At 39.1% G+C, this 15,214-nt stretch overlaps 1 protein-coding gene across 3 annotated transcripts in view; it reads right to left on the bottom strand.

The window, feature by feature from the left end:
* ARID5B (AT-rich interaction domain 5B) overlaps nt 1-15,214 on the bottom strand; it is a 267,599-nt gene that overhangs the window by 39,998 nt on the left and 212,387 nt on the right. For 2 of the 3 annotated variants that reach the window (XM_060241096.1, XM_060241098.1), the window contains 2 exons: nt 12,544-12,745; nt 8,250-8,302 (listed from right to left, as the gene is read on the bottom strand). In XM_060241096.1, coding sequence (XP_060097079.1) covers nt 8,250-8,302; nt 12,544-12,745 — 255 coding nt within the window. The remainder of the gene's footprint in view (nt 1-8,249; nt 8,303-12,543; nt 12,746-15,214) is intronic. The other variant, XM_060241097.1, reaches the window with a different exon arrangement.

The raw sequence follows: 15,214 nt of genomic DNA, 5'->3' as shown, positions 1-15,214 counted from the left end.
CGGAAGCAACAGGTTGCAAAAAATTAACTGGGGTCTTATTTTTATAATGAAAGAGGGAAAATTATATTTCAAAGTTACTTTAAACTTTTAAAAGTTTCTTTGTCTCTCCATATCACGTTCCTATTCTGTGGCTGCTTAAGGGCATGTCGTCCAGACCACAGTTTCCCACAAGGCTGCATGCGGCTGGTGCTCCGCGGCCTGCACTGGCTGCCTATAGAGTGGTGGATTTGCTTCAAGGTGTTAGTCCTGACTTTTAAAGCCTTACGTGGCCTGGGACTAACATACCTGTGGGACCATCTCTTCCCATATATGCCCTGGAGGTCGCCTAGTTCGGCCTCCCAAGATCTTCTGACTGTCCCTGGCCCAAAAGATGCCTGTCTTGCCTCTACCAGGGCCAGGTCTTTCTCAGTCCTGGCCCCAACCTGGTGGAATCAGCTCCCTATGGAGATCCGGACCCTACCTGGCTTGCTAGCCTTTCGTAGGGCCTGTAAAATGGACCTGCTCCACCAGGTTTTTGAGTGAGGCGGTGGGCATCTATTCATTAGATCGGTTGGCCTCCCCTGCTGTACTACTGCGCTGTTTTGCTGCATCGTATTGTTATGTCATCTGGTCCTGCTGAACTATTCTCTTGGACGGTATATTGAAATTGGTTTTACTGTAATGCTGTTTTAATTGTTATGTTGATTTTATTGTGATTTTACTATTCATGTTGTACTCCGCCCTATGAGGAAAGGGCGGAATATAAATAAACAGATAATAATAATAATGACACACAACGGCAGAACATGTCATCTTCATGCTCTGCTTTTGAGCTTCCAGTGATATCTGATTGGCTGCTTATCTCAAAATGATGAAGTGATGCTCCCTACAAACTACAGTAGTCTATAAACAAGGCCGAATTATGCGACAGCACCATATATCTCGGCTATTACCTATGAGAGATATAGCTGGGCCTTTTCGAAAGCACATTTCTTCGCTTTTCCTTCTGTAGTACTATCTGGTAGGTTTTCTCAGTGGCCGCTGCAAAAACAATATTGTCCCTGTTCTGAAAAAGTGGTTGGAATCTGCCACACATATTCTTTTGCATTGTAAATTTTATCAAGAAGGCAACTATCATTCCACTTCTCTCTAAATTTACACCATTGAAGTATATGAATTCTTTTAGGACTGAAGTACTCTGGAAATATCTTTTAGAAAATATGCAGAAACTTGTAACTTATGTGGTTGCAGAATTCTGTACTGTAGCAAATAGAAAGCTGAAATGTTTGGAATTATTAAAATAAACTTTTAGAATTTCTAGTTTCATGGATGTTAGATGATTTTAAGAGATGCTGTGACTTATGCTGGTCTCTGACCATAATAAATATTGATTGATTGGCTGCTTTAGAGAAACAGAATAGTGGACTAGATGGAATTTGATTCAGCAAGGCAGTTTTTGTTTTCAAAGTCCTGCAAAAGCCTACAAACTGCAGGAATAACTTTGCACCCCTGCAAAAGCCTACAAACTGCAGGAATAACTTTGCACCCCACTGGAGAACAACTATCTGTTGAATTGAAAAGTGGACCTGAGATAACAGTATGTAATAAATATCAAGCAGCGAACTGAAGTCTGAAACACAGAAGAACACCACAGTCAGTGCAAATTACAAAATTACTTTGAACACAATCAGATTATCTTTGGAAAAGGTGCCAGGGTAAATATCCCTTGATTTTAAATTATGAATGACTCTCAGAATCCTTGTTTTGAATCCAACATGAAGAGGAGGGGGAGGGGAATACCTCAGGCACTGTTCCTTCCAGAATGCTTATTTAACTTTGCCTCAGAGGGAAACAAGTCATTTATTTTGAGTAATCAAAAAGGGATTTTTCTACACTTAGATCTTGAAGTCTGACACAGGCAAGGTTTGAAGAACAAGGAGATGTCCAACTGAAGACAACAAAACAAAAATTGCCTGTTTTTGCCTTACTTGCAAGTCTGTAATGCTTTCATTTATTTGAAGGGTGAGTTCACATGTACAAGTTATGTGATAGTCAATACTTCAGCAGCAGCAGCCAAACCAATGACAGGCTTATTGTTCCTCAGTTCAACTTCCATAGTTGGGCAACTATTATTGTCTGGAACAAAAATCAGTCATCACGGCCCATTTCCTTTGATGTAACAACAGAAATTTTGAACATTCCTGTTATTATATGATAGGAATTACTGAATGGATAATAAAAATTATTTAGTCTCCCTAAGTTTAGCTAGTTATTTGGCCATATCCTGCCTTGTATGTGGTTCCAAAATCCAGCACTTCCAAATAGCTTTCTAACCTCTGAAGGCCTTGGTAAAAAAAATGCTGCAGAAGATTTTGGTGTTTAAGCACAAGCAAGCAGCAACAAAGGAGATCAAAACAAAATCCAGACATCTCCCTCTGTACTTCAGTCTCAGATAGCATATGCTATTATAAGATGTTAATCAAAGACCCTTTTTGCATTGTTATTTTAAATTGGTTGTTATCCATTGCCTGGCTAATTCCTTGTAAAATTACATGGAAATTGAGGCTTCAGAAAGCATATTTAAAGGCTCTTCCACATTTTCATTTCCTTTGCTTGTGTTGTTTTGTTCAGGGTTGAATTCTTTAACACATATGTTTTTTTCCCCTCTAGTTGTTGATCCAATATTACTTTGCCGTACGTCAGGCATAAAAACCTACAGTTTAAATCTGCAAGGTGATATGCTAGACATACAGCAATGTAATATCAAATCGACCACTAGAAGGAGTGAAATATGCACAAAGAAAAAAGCCCCCCAAACAAGTCACAAAAGCAATGAAAATGAGAATGCAGAAGAGCCTGAAATCCATTAATGAGCCATGTCTTTGCAATTTCAGCTGTCATCTGAAAGCTGGCAACATAGCACTGAACTGCTATAGTGGTCTAACACTATAGCACAAAAGTTAGATTTTTTTTTTTTTTTAAGAACACACTGTAAAAAGGGCAGGGGGAAGTGGCACTTTCAGAAGCCCCACAGACATTCCAAACACTACATTACAGACATTCTGAACACCTGAAAATGGAAGAAAGATGTTTAAAAAAATGATCTCGACCACACTTTGCAAGTGGGATGAAAGCGACTTTGTTTGAAAAGGTAAAGAAAATCCATTAGCAACTAGGAGCCAAAATGGTTGTGTCTGAAATGACACCAAAAAAGTCCACCAGCAATCTGCAGCTAGAACGGATTACAAAGGCTATTTGAAAGGGGCCAAAGTCTCTACTGCTGCATGCCAGTCACTTATGCATTCAAGAGATATACTGTGGACATGCACAGAACTCATGTCACTTGCCCAACATTGGTGCTGGGATCCAAAGGGCTCTATATGCACCCCAGGAGTCCCCAACCTTTCCAAGGCTGCAGTCACCTTTGGAACTCTAACCCAGGATGGTGGCGCAACCACAAAATGACTGCCACAGGAGGCAGAGCCAACTACAAAATGCTACAGAGTGAGGTTATGTATAACTAATAGCAACTCTTCAGCATTTCAGGCAGAAGCTTCGCATAATGAGAATGCTTAAAATGAACATATTAATTTAAAATATTTTCTTGTATACACACAGCTTAACTTCTATACTTAGAAGGGTATAACTTTGCTTAGGATTGCACTGGCAGTTCCTTAGGAAGAGGTCCTGATGTCCATGCTTACTAATATGGCCACCATCAGTGAGAGATGGCTTTGAGGTTTAGGGCAGAGGTTGGATACAGAATGTAGGAACAGACACAGAAACAGAATATTGTGGCAATACATGACCCTTGGTTTCAACTTTGATCTGAGAAATGATAGATCTCCACATGTTCTGCTTGCTTGGCAGGTCTAACCCTGCTCTCAGCAGGAGCAGGAAAAAAAAGGGACACAATATGGTAGGTGGGGGCATGTTGTCTCTAAAATGCAGATAACCCAAAGATCTATGCATAAATGTTCTCTTTCTTTTAAAATGTCTGTTCATAAAACAGCAATCATAAAGTCATTTCCTTGCAATAAAATTTCATTTATCAGCACATTTCCAAGTAAAAGTATGAGAATTAGTATTTTAATTTTTGCAAGAGCATTCCAACCAGGGCTTTTTTTGTAGCAGAAACTCCTTTGAATATTAGGCCAAGCACTCCTGATATAGCCAATCCTCCAAGAGCACACAGTAGGTCCTGTAATAAGAGCCCTGTAAGCTCTTGAAGGATTGGCTACATAAGAGGGGTGTGGCCTAATATGCAAAAGAGTTCCTGCTACAGAAAAAAAAACCTGATTCCAACACATGTGAAATCAAAGGCAATATTCAAATTGCAACTGATCACACAGAAATTTCTTATGTATTTTAAGATAGCACTACCATCAAATGGTAGGGACCTAACAGAAGCAGAAGAGATCAGGAAGAGGTGGCAAGAATACACAGAAGAATTATACAAGAAGGATCTCAGTGTCCTTGACAACCATGACAGTGAAATCGATGACTTTGAGCCAGACATCCTGGAGAGTGAAGTCAAATGGGCTTTAGAAAGCATTACTAACAACAAAGGGAGCGGAGATGATGGTATCCCAGTTGAGCTATTCAAAGTCCTAAAAGATGATGCTGTTAAAGTGATGAACACATTATGTCAACAAATTTGGAAAACACAACAGTGGCCACAGGATCGGAAAAAATCAGTTTATATTCCAATCCCAAAGAAGGGTAATGCCAAGGAATGTTCAAACTATTGCACCATTGCACTCATTTCACATGCCAGCAAGGTCATGTCAAAGATCCTACAAGCTAGGCTTCAGCAGTATATAGATCGAAAACTACCAGAAGATCAAGCTGGGTTTCGGAGAGGTAGAGGAACTAGAGATCAAATTGTCGACATTCGATGGATTATGGAGAAAGCACGGGAGTATCAGAAAAACATCTATTTCTGCTTCATTGACTATGCTAAAGCCTTTGATTGTATGGATCACAACAAACTGTGGCAAGTCCTTAAAGAGATAGGAGTACCAGACCACCTCACATGTCTCCTGAGAAACCTGTATAAGGGTCAAGAAGCAACTGTGAGAATGGGATATGGAACAACTGATTGGTTTAGATAAGGAAAAGGAGTTCAACAAGGATGTATATTGTCACCCTGCTTATTTAATTTATATGTAGAGTACATCATGCAGAATGCTGGGCTGGAAAAAGCACAAGTCGGAATTAAGATTGCCGGAAAAAACATCAACAACCGCAGATATGCAGATGACACTACTCTAACAGCAGAAAATGAGGAGGACCTAAAGAACCTCTTGTTGAGAGTGAAAGAGGAGAGCACAAAAGTAGGCCTGAAACTCAACATCAAAAAAACTAAGATCATGGCATCTGGCCCCATCACACCTTGACAAATAGAAGGGGAAGACATGAAAGTAGTGACAGACTTCACATTTCTGGGATCCAAGATCACTGCAGATGGTGACTGTAGCCATAAAATTACAAGATTTTGCTCCTTGGGAGGACAGCTACGGCGAACCTGGGCAGTATAATAAAAAGTAGAGACATCACCCTGCCAACAAAAGCCCGTATAGTTAAAGTGATGGTATTCCCAGTAGTAATGTATGGCTGTGAGAGCTGGACCATAAGGAAGGCCGAGTGCAGAAGAACAGATACTTTTGAGATATGGTGCTGGAGAAGACTCTTGAGAGTCCCTTGGACTGCAAGAAGATCAAATCAGTCAGTCCTAAGGGAAATCAACCCAGACTGTTCACTGGAAGATCAGATGCTGAAGCTGAAGCTCAAATACATTGGCCACCAAATGAGAAGGGAGCACTCCCTGGAGAAGATCCTGATGCTAGGAAAGACAGAAGGGAAAAGAAGAAGGGGACGGCAAAAGATGAGATGGCTGGACGGTGTTAATGATGTAACAAACACAAATTTGAGCAGACTTTGGAGGATAGTGGAAGACAGGAGGGCCTGGCATGACTTTGTCCATGGGGTCACAAAGAGTCGGACTCGACTGTGCGACTGAACAACAACAAAAACCATCAAATTCCATCTAAAATGAAATCAAGGCAAATTCTAATTGGCCAAAAACATATCGTCTCTTTAAAGCACATATATGCATTTTCTTATGAGCTAGTCGAAGCAGTGACCAACGCATCAAAAGATAAAATCCAACAGTATACAAACCAATTACAATTAAAACAGTGAAAAAGGTTTATATTTAAATTAGTCCAACAGACAAATTTGATCACACAGTGACTTGGCTCAGACATCGTCAAACCATGGTTTGAGTATCCAAACATAAAGCAGGCAAACCATGATTTAGATCAGTTACTCTGCTTTTATTTTCCATTGACTCAATTTTCATTAATTTAGTCCCCCTGATAACACAACAGCTCCTAGAGGTGAAATTATGGCTATAACTATAGGTTGTCTTCAACCATCAGAGCAAACAAAGTCATCGTTAACACAGTTATGCCTTTCAAAGTCCTCGGACTTCAATTGACCTTAGAGTGATGTAACTTTGCTTTGGATCACGCTGTACGGTTAAGTACTATGTTGTGATCTATCAGTTGCCTCTCAAATTTCAAGTATAGCTCTCCTGAATTAAAGGTCTGGTTCCCAGGAACCTTCTTCCCCTAGCAGCCCCTTGAGGACCCCCCCAGGGGCTCTTGACGGTTCGCCGATAGTTGGACATAGCATCAGGAAAACACAACACATGGCTGAAGGACAGTTGGGCATGGTATTATGAAGCTGCAGCACAAAGAGGGCATCAGCAGAAATCCCATCTCACATTTTCATGAGCTCTTGCTCCACTTGCAGAAGACCTCAAACAAGATGGAAGTGGTATTTTCCTATGGATTGGCAGCCTCTGAGAGTGATCCCACTCATTGCAAAACTTCCTTCTTAACCCTCAGAGGCAGCTTGTAGAGGGGCACAGGAGAAAGGGGGAGGATCCGGGGTTTTAAAAATCTTATTCTGTTCACAGCATGGTAAATAGTAGGGTTGCCAACACTGTGTAGGGAAATTCCTGGCTATTTAGGGGTGGAGTGTTTGGGAAGGAAAGGAAACTCTTAATTCAGTCATAATTCTGGGGGATCTCCAGGCCTACCTGGAGGTTGGCAAACCTAATACATAGGAATGGACGTCAACTAAAGAATAAACTAACAAATACTTGCATATATTCACCATTTCTTTAATTATCACAACAATATCAAACACATTTGTATCATTTAACAGCATGGATATTAGAAAAATACTTATATGAGACAATCACCAAGGCGATTACATTTTTGCTGCACTTAATTTAGCTTTAGTGTTTTCCTTTGTTACTACATTCTAGGGTGGATGTAGTCTAGATTTATACTTGATGAATAAAGTAACAGACAAATAACTATATCTACATATATTTATTGTATTCATCTGTGGCAGGAAATGCACAACTTAATTTGACCATCATGGGCAAAGAAAGTATTTCCACTGACTATTGTCTTATGTCAAATGGGATTTATTACAGATGCCATCTCCATGTGGCACATTACTGCAGCCCTTTCTTCTCATTTCAAGATCTTAATCACAGTTTGTTGCTCCAATATTTTATTGGTTTGGAATACATGCTGTAAAATCCACAACCATCAAATTTCCCCGTGAGCTAAAAATAAAGTGGCCGTGTCAGATATGGTTAGCTGAAAGAAAGCATCAGAATGTTTCTTTCTCTCCCCCAACCCTCTTGGTTTTATATTTTTGATAACTTCCTGTTTATGTGGCAGTGACCCTTGCGTAATAAAGATCTTCTAGCATACAAACTAGAGAAAAAGATACTGCACCATGCTATTCCTTAATGGACAATGCTGATTACTTTTGAAAGCATTTAATACATTTCCCGTATTCAACATGAACAGATGTCAGAGACTGTGCCAAGTGAAATTTTGTTTTATGCAATCTTGGCTTGTTGTACAAGAATAGCCCTTTCTCAACATGGGAAAAAATTACATACCCAACCAATTTCCTTGACAGGGAAGAGTTGTATATGTTTTCCACTCAGACTTTTTTTTTGGGGGGGGGGGGGTTGTGTGTGTTTTTACAGGTTTACAGTTTTGCCAAACCTGGAACTAATTGGAGCTGTTTCCAAAAAGAAAGGCCCAATAAGCCTGCATGGTGTGTGTTTGTGTCCTACATTACTGTTTGCTCTACGAGCATGTATTTTAAAAAAGCAAAACAAAACAGGAAAAGTTAAGATTGCCTTTTTTCATTTAAGTTACTTAAACACTTACTGTTTCATATCCTCCCAGTTTTTGAGCAGCTTGAAACATAGTCCAAAGGTTAACTGTTAGAGGGACAATAAGTATTTAGATAAGCATTGCATTAACCAGTTTATTTCAAAGAAATGCAAATCAAACAGTTTTTTTCTTTTACAATGAAGCAAAAAGATAACAATCACATCCACAAAAAAGTTTAGAAAAAAATCCACCCTCTGAAAATAACATTTACATCATTCAAAGAACAAACATTGCCTTTTGATACATGTATACATGTACATCATTCCTTTTTTAAAAAGCAAGCACAAGAGACCATTCTGTTAGAATATAGCTACAGGTAGAAGAGAGAAGATTACAAAGCTTAAATCTCCAAAAAGGAAATAAACAGCATTTCTTTTTTAAAAATGAAACTTTTATATGTTCCTATATAAAGATAGCATATTAGTTATAATTAGAAAGAGTACTCTTTTTAAAATGTGATCTAGTTAATGCAGCAGTAAACTCGAGTACATACAAAGCAGTCATTGATTAGACAACTATTTACTGCCACTCAGATAAGAAACTTTGGCTGGGATCCAGAGATCCTCTTCTGCATGAAGAAACAGGCTTCTACATGCGCAGCAGCTATTTTCTTCACATAAGCAGCCGCCTGCCTTGAGAGAGAAGGGCCAGGGTAGCAAGCACCAGTTCAATGGTTGCCATTGGGATAGTGGCATGCATGTCTTGGAAGCCACACCACTTTACTGGTACCATTGAAAATACTTCCAATTCTCTACGCAGCCAGACAGGTTGCTGGTATGGTCAGGCTGGCTCTGCATGCACACGTGGGAGTCTATTTCACACAAATAATTGTGCACATAGCATGGGCATGGGTGAGCACACCCACAGGCAGAAAAGGACAAGTATTTCCACACACGGCCTTCTGGATCGTGGGCCTTCCTAATGAATTACTGATAGGCTAAACCCTTGGCTGAATGCATTACTGAAAATGAATGCATTACTGAAAATGCAAGGAACCTGTTTTCTGAAGCCCATCAGTCATCTGGCACCATTTAAAGTTTATATCTACAGGGACCATTCACATACCAATGTTTTCTGACAAGTCCCTGAGCTTTGGGACCACTGTGGATGGCAGAGGAACTGGGCTTTAAGGACATACTTATTTCACCTTAAGGTGCTGTAAGACCTCATCATAATCCCATACAAGTACACCCTAAAATACACTCCCCCATGGCTGAACATTTCTGAGGAAGTTCAATAATGGGAGGAAAAGGGGCCCTTGGAGGAAAGAATTCTCTACCAGGGCTCATCAGTCTTCTCAATTATTATCCTGATAAGCTTTCAGAGAACACCACAGTGCTCTAGGAACAGAATATAAAAAACCCACTGAGTTTTAATTGTTTTAATTATAAAAAAAAACTATTTTTATACAATTAAAAATGGCAGAAATTTTGGAAAGCTCGAAGGAACATAGCATTACTGTAATATTGCCTAGCTTGAAGGTATCATTTGGATAGCTTTGACCAAAGTAGTTCTTTGGCTACCTACGTAAGCTTAGACCAGTGGAACTGGGAAAAGGAACTGAACTGGGTTGTGTTATGGTTGCTTTCTACCACAGCTCTTGACATTTAATTTCAAGGACGAGACTCAGTGCCTCCATCAGGTTCTTGAGATTTCCAACCCTTTATTTACAAAACCTGCATACTTATGCTCAGGGAGGCAAAAATGTCCAAGATTACAAGAATGCGCAAAAGATTACCAGTGCAATCCTTAGCAGAGTTACACCCTTCTAAGTCCACTGAATTCAGTTGGCTCAGTTAGAAGTCTTTAACTATGCTCATGGTGACAGGGACAGTAGTGACCATAGGCCCCACTGTCTGAAACCGTTTCTCTGGATGTTGGAATGAATGTCTAATGAAGTGAATGTGAATGACATTAATAGTCTAGAATGCCTACAGAATTCTGAATTGCCAACTCCCAAACAGGTATGAGAATGGCTGACTAAAAGCTTGGCTCATCACAGATATGGGAAACATTGATCTCTCAAACACATGCAATAAGGAAACGAGAACATTCAGTCCTTTCACATAATTTGGAAGCCATTTGTTGACAACTGCAATTTCTGTGATGGAAATAATTACTTATATCAATTTCAAAGACATTATTGTATGTGGGTGTATGAGAGAGTGTTCTAAGTCCTCAGTTATGATCACGATTTAATTTTTTTTTTAAATTGTATATGTCTGCTTTACTTTAATTAGATTGCCTTATAAAATCTAAATTATAAATGCATGGGAAAAGGCGCCAGTCCTCAAAACACTTTTATGGTATTCTGTAATGAGAAGTCTGAAGAATGCAATAAAAACAGGTTCACCTGCATTTTTTCTCTCCCTTCCTATTGCCTTGCCAAGCCCATATTCTACAACTCTGTAGAAAAGCTTCTCATGAACTGCTTTACACGAATTGCTTCCACAATATGACATAAATTATGGGCGTATCCCCAGTGACTAGAGCTCATTATTTAGCTAGATAGCACAGCAAAGAATACTCACTATATTTATTCACCAGCAGAGAAATGACAGTATCTAAGCTAGGTCTTCCAACTCAATATTTAGAAACATAAAATTTACACATGTCAAAGGTAGACAAACACGGTGAGTAATCCTTGTCGCCCTATGCACAGCTCAGTTACTTACTTTCTTACATAGTCTTATCGAAATAATCAAGTGGCTTAAAAAAACTTGTACATGGATGTGGTATGTGAAACAAAGCAGTTTATTTCAGGCTTATGTCGCAGAATGATCTCATTCTGACACTGGGTAATTGAGATTCAGTGTGTGTAGGGGGTGGGATGTCTGTCTTTTAAGTGGGCCTCTTTATTAAGGACATACATACAAAGGGGGGGGGGGGACCCAACACATATTTTTTTCATCACAAAACATTCTAAACAAAAGCGTCACTGAACTCTCTACTCCTTGGGCTATCAAGAGCTTTTCTGAGGCCTTGATTTAATCGGAATCAAATGCATAATGCAACAAACCTGTTCTTAGCACATTAATTTTACTTCTATTTCAAGCAGCCGGTTTTCCAGGCAAACATTGTAATCATTTTGGAGTTATATAAGTTTCTAATGGGCTGCTAGAGGTCTATTGCAATCAGTGTCAATTGCTATTAGGTATGTAAATTGTTATGTAAAACATACAGGTTTGACATTCTTCATCAAAATAGCACACGGCTTTAATCGGAGGAGATCAGTTTGGGAAAGCAATTTTTCCAAGTAAAGCATCCTCCCTTAAGAATAATTTAAGTACCTTTGACTTAAAAAAAATCCTGCTTTTACAGTTTATTATGTTTATTCTGTCCTTGTAGAATTTTAGCAGGATTTAATCAAAACTGCAGAGTCTCTAGCAATGACTGCTTTATAAACTGTGAAATCTCTGAAAAGGTCCATTCCAAAGCAATTCTTAGCCTTACATTCTGTGCTGGAAAACAATCCTGTCTATATTTATATTCTCTGTTAATTATGATCTCCAAACACTGTAAAAAGTGACTTGACGACCACTCTGTCTTTAATATTTGTGGGAGGGCTTTTCCTCTCCAACAAGGACCATCTGGGTACAATAAAGTACACCACATTATTAATTCAACGAAAGACATTAACTGCAGTTCTACCAAAGAGAGAAAAAACAGGAGCCTTTTAAACCTGCCTATTGCTGGGTCACCATCAGTGGATTTTAAAACCATAAATTTATCTAGCTGCAATAGCTCAGAAGGAAAACCTGCAATTCACTAAAAAAAAACCTGAGATGGAAGATAGGTGGGTAGACATATCACTCAGTGATAAAAAAAAAACCTGTAGACTTTTAAGAGTTCCAAGAATGTGTGTGAGTGTTTTCCTATTTGGAGTTTTTGTGTGTGTTTTTAAAATTGGCCAAGGCCTACACAATCAAGCATAGAACTCTGTGTGTCTTAAACTGGTTTTGGATTTACGCTTCTCTAATAATAAAAGTAATAGCAAAAGTGTTTCAAAAGTAGTTTGTTTAATGGCATGGGGGAAGGGGAAGAGAGAAAAATGCCAAAAATCCTAATTAGTCATGCCTGAACCCTTGGCCATCTCTAAATAATCCATTGTATCATGGCCACTGCTTTGTATGGTGTATCCTACAAACAAGAGAGAAGAGAGAGCAGCTACTGCAGCCCACACAGTTGTTCTACCCCCATCAAGCCAATAAAACTTGAAAAACCAAAATATTCTAGAATGTCAGCCCCCCCCCCTTTAAAAAAATCCCACAATGAAAATTCTACTTACTCTGCTTAAAACCTAGGTAGGGTATTCGTTCAATTGGTGTTTTTCTTTCTTTCATATATTTATAAAGTGCCACAAGAAATGCCTGTTCATCCGTTCTGCATTCTTCACCTATTGAAACCTTTGATTTATCCTCACTTGAGCCCTTTTTGCAGTTGCTGTTATTTTTGGTTTTGGACAAAGGCAATTTAGCTTCACATTTTACCTGGAAGAAAAGAGGAGATGCCAGATTAGATCTTGAAAGCTAACCTGATCCACCTTTCATTCCCATTGAAAAGATGCACCCCCTTCTTCCCCATTGTGTCTTCTCTTCCTCAGTGTTATGAAGATCAAGGCTGAATCATTTTAAAATCACCCTTATGTTTTTAGTCACTACATTTGCAAATGGTCAATAAAGGTTTACAGTGCAATGAGAAAACAGACTATGTTTTCACTATGCTTTTAACGTAAGCAGACCCTTTGTTGGATGCTCTGATAATTACCCTTGGCCCCTCTCAATATTTTGTGTGTTTGTGTGTGTGTGTGTACTTTTCAGTATTCCACTCCAAAATCCCAGCTTTCCTTCACATTTTAACATGACCAAGAAACAGAACCTACTCTTGATTTATGCTGGTGTGAGCAGGTTTGACCTCAATGGCTCAGATCACCACAGAGAGCAAGTACATTTAGCCTTTCAACCAATGGAGCCTCTGACTGCACCTATTTCTCCTATAAAAGTAAATATGTCATGTACTGTAACAAAATGGTTCAGAAAGATATAGAAATAGGAATTGCAAATTATACTATGGTGCATAGTGGATATTTGCTGCTGCTACTATGTAATTTCTGCATCATTTAAGGTGTCATGTTCCTGTTTATGCTCTGTTTCAGATTTCTGCAATCCAAATCCTATTGTGGTGTTTATTGGCTGTCCCATCCTGCTGACTGCACTGACTTACACTGTGTAATCCAGTTCAAGTCTCGATGAGAAAAGCAGATTAAAAATGACATAAATAAATTCACCGGTGTGGAAATGATGGGACAGTCAACTGCAGTTTTTGGGGATGTTCCAGCTGCAAGGTGCCGCAAAAAATGAAGGCACCTTTACATATATTGAAAGTATCGGTTCTTACTGATAAGGATCTAGGGAGAACCTTCCCTTCACGTAAATTATCTACCATAATGATGCTGTTTTGCTAATCCATACAGATAAAATCCATTTATCAAGGTTCCATTATATTACTGCATCACACCAAAAAGTAGAAAGAGACGGACTGTGACAATGCAGGACTGATAGGGCTGAAAGAAAAGGGCTGCCAAACAAGACATAGCTGGAAACTGCTATTTTCCCCAGACACTGTTGAGGCATATTAAGCTCTGTGACAGAATCCAAAATCCTTTAGTGGTGGGAAGTAACATCAAGTTGCAGCTGACTTATGGTGATGCTGCAGAGTTTCCAAGGCGAGTGGCCAAAAGAGGTTGTTTACCACTGCCTGTCTCTGCGTGGTGACCCTGAATTTCCTTGGTGGTCTCCTATCCAAGCATTAACCGGGGCTACCCCTGCTTAGCAGCCAAGATCCAATGAGATTGGGCCAGCCTGGACTGTCCAGGTTAGGACATATCTCTTTACTTTCCCTCAATATAGGTAAATTATTGGCTTTCATTTGTATGGAGAAAGTTCTACACCCTTGGGGACTGTGTGCAAACCTGCCTTCTAGCCTCACCCTGGGCAGTTTGGTCCTCACTGCAGGGTGAGCTTGCAAAAATACAGAAATACCTTGGACTGCCCATGAGCAGAAAAGCCATTGTGCATATATTATATTACATTTATTCAACAGCCAGGACCTCCTCTACCATCCTCCTCTATGAGCAGTAGACAAATGTACACCAAGGCAGTGCCGAAAAGAGAATATTCTTTTCCTACCCTGCAGAAATGCAACCTTAGCCCCACCATAACATTTACTGGAATATAAAGCAGTTTTGAACTATATAACAGAGCATATACCCATTTCACTAAAACTTACCAGCATCACATCAGCAACATTTAAATCACACATAATCAGGATTTCTAATGAAGGATGCTATTTCCTGATTTTTAGGTTTGCATGACCTCTGGCAGAAGAAGCATAATGGAATCAGATTAATTCTGCCTCTTTTTAAAAAAAGAAAATAAAGAAAATGTGGTGTGATACTATATCCTCTAGTGATGCCTTCCATCAAATCAATCTAATTGTGAAACGCGTTACATATTATGAATTTTTTTAAAAAAATTTTTTTTAAAAAAAATAAATTTATTACTAGCCATGCTGTTTTGAAATGCACAACCATTTTTTTAGGCATTATTACCAGTAATAAAATAATCTCCCAAGAGGGAATCTAGAGTATTACATGATCTATTTTGGATATGTGTTATTTCCACCACCACCCCTCCCCTCAATCATTGCTATGTAAAAATGACCTTTGATGATTGTATAACCTAGTGGGAAAACTTCCTTCAGATGCTCTGAACGGCAGCCAGGTTTCTATAAACAAAGTATCCAGTTTCAATGTCTCCGGGTGAGGCATGAGCTGCTAGTGTTAAAATTGGACAGGGAGCCGGGAAGAGCTGATGGGTATATTAATTGACGTCAGAGTATTTAAAAACCTGCATGGTTACAATTATGACACACAGAGCCAAACATTGTTTACATTTATT

The sequence above is a fragment of the Heteronotia binoei genome, chromosome 6 (assembly GCF_032191835.1).
Source record: "Heteronotia binoei isolate CCM8104 ecotype False Entrance Well chromosome 6, APGP_CSIRO_Hbin_v1, whole genome shotgun sequence".
Taxonomy (NCBI): Eukaryota; Metazoa; Chordata; class Lepidosauria; order Squamata; family Gekkonidae; genus Heteronotia; species Heteronotia binoei.
This window is presented reverse-complemented; position numbering and strand designations above follow the sequence as displayed.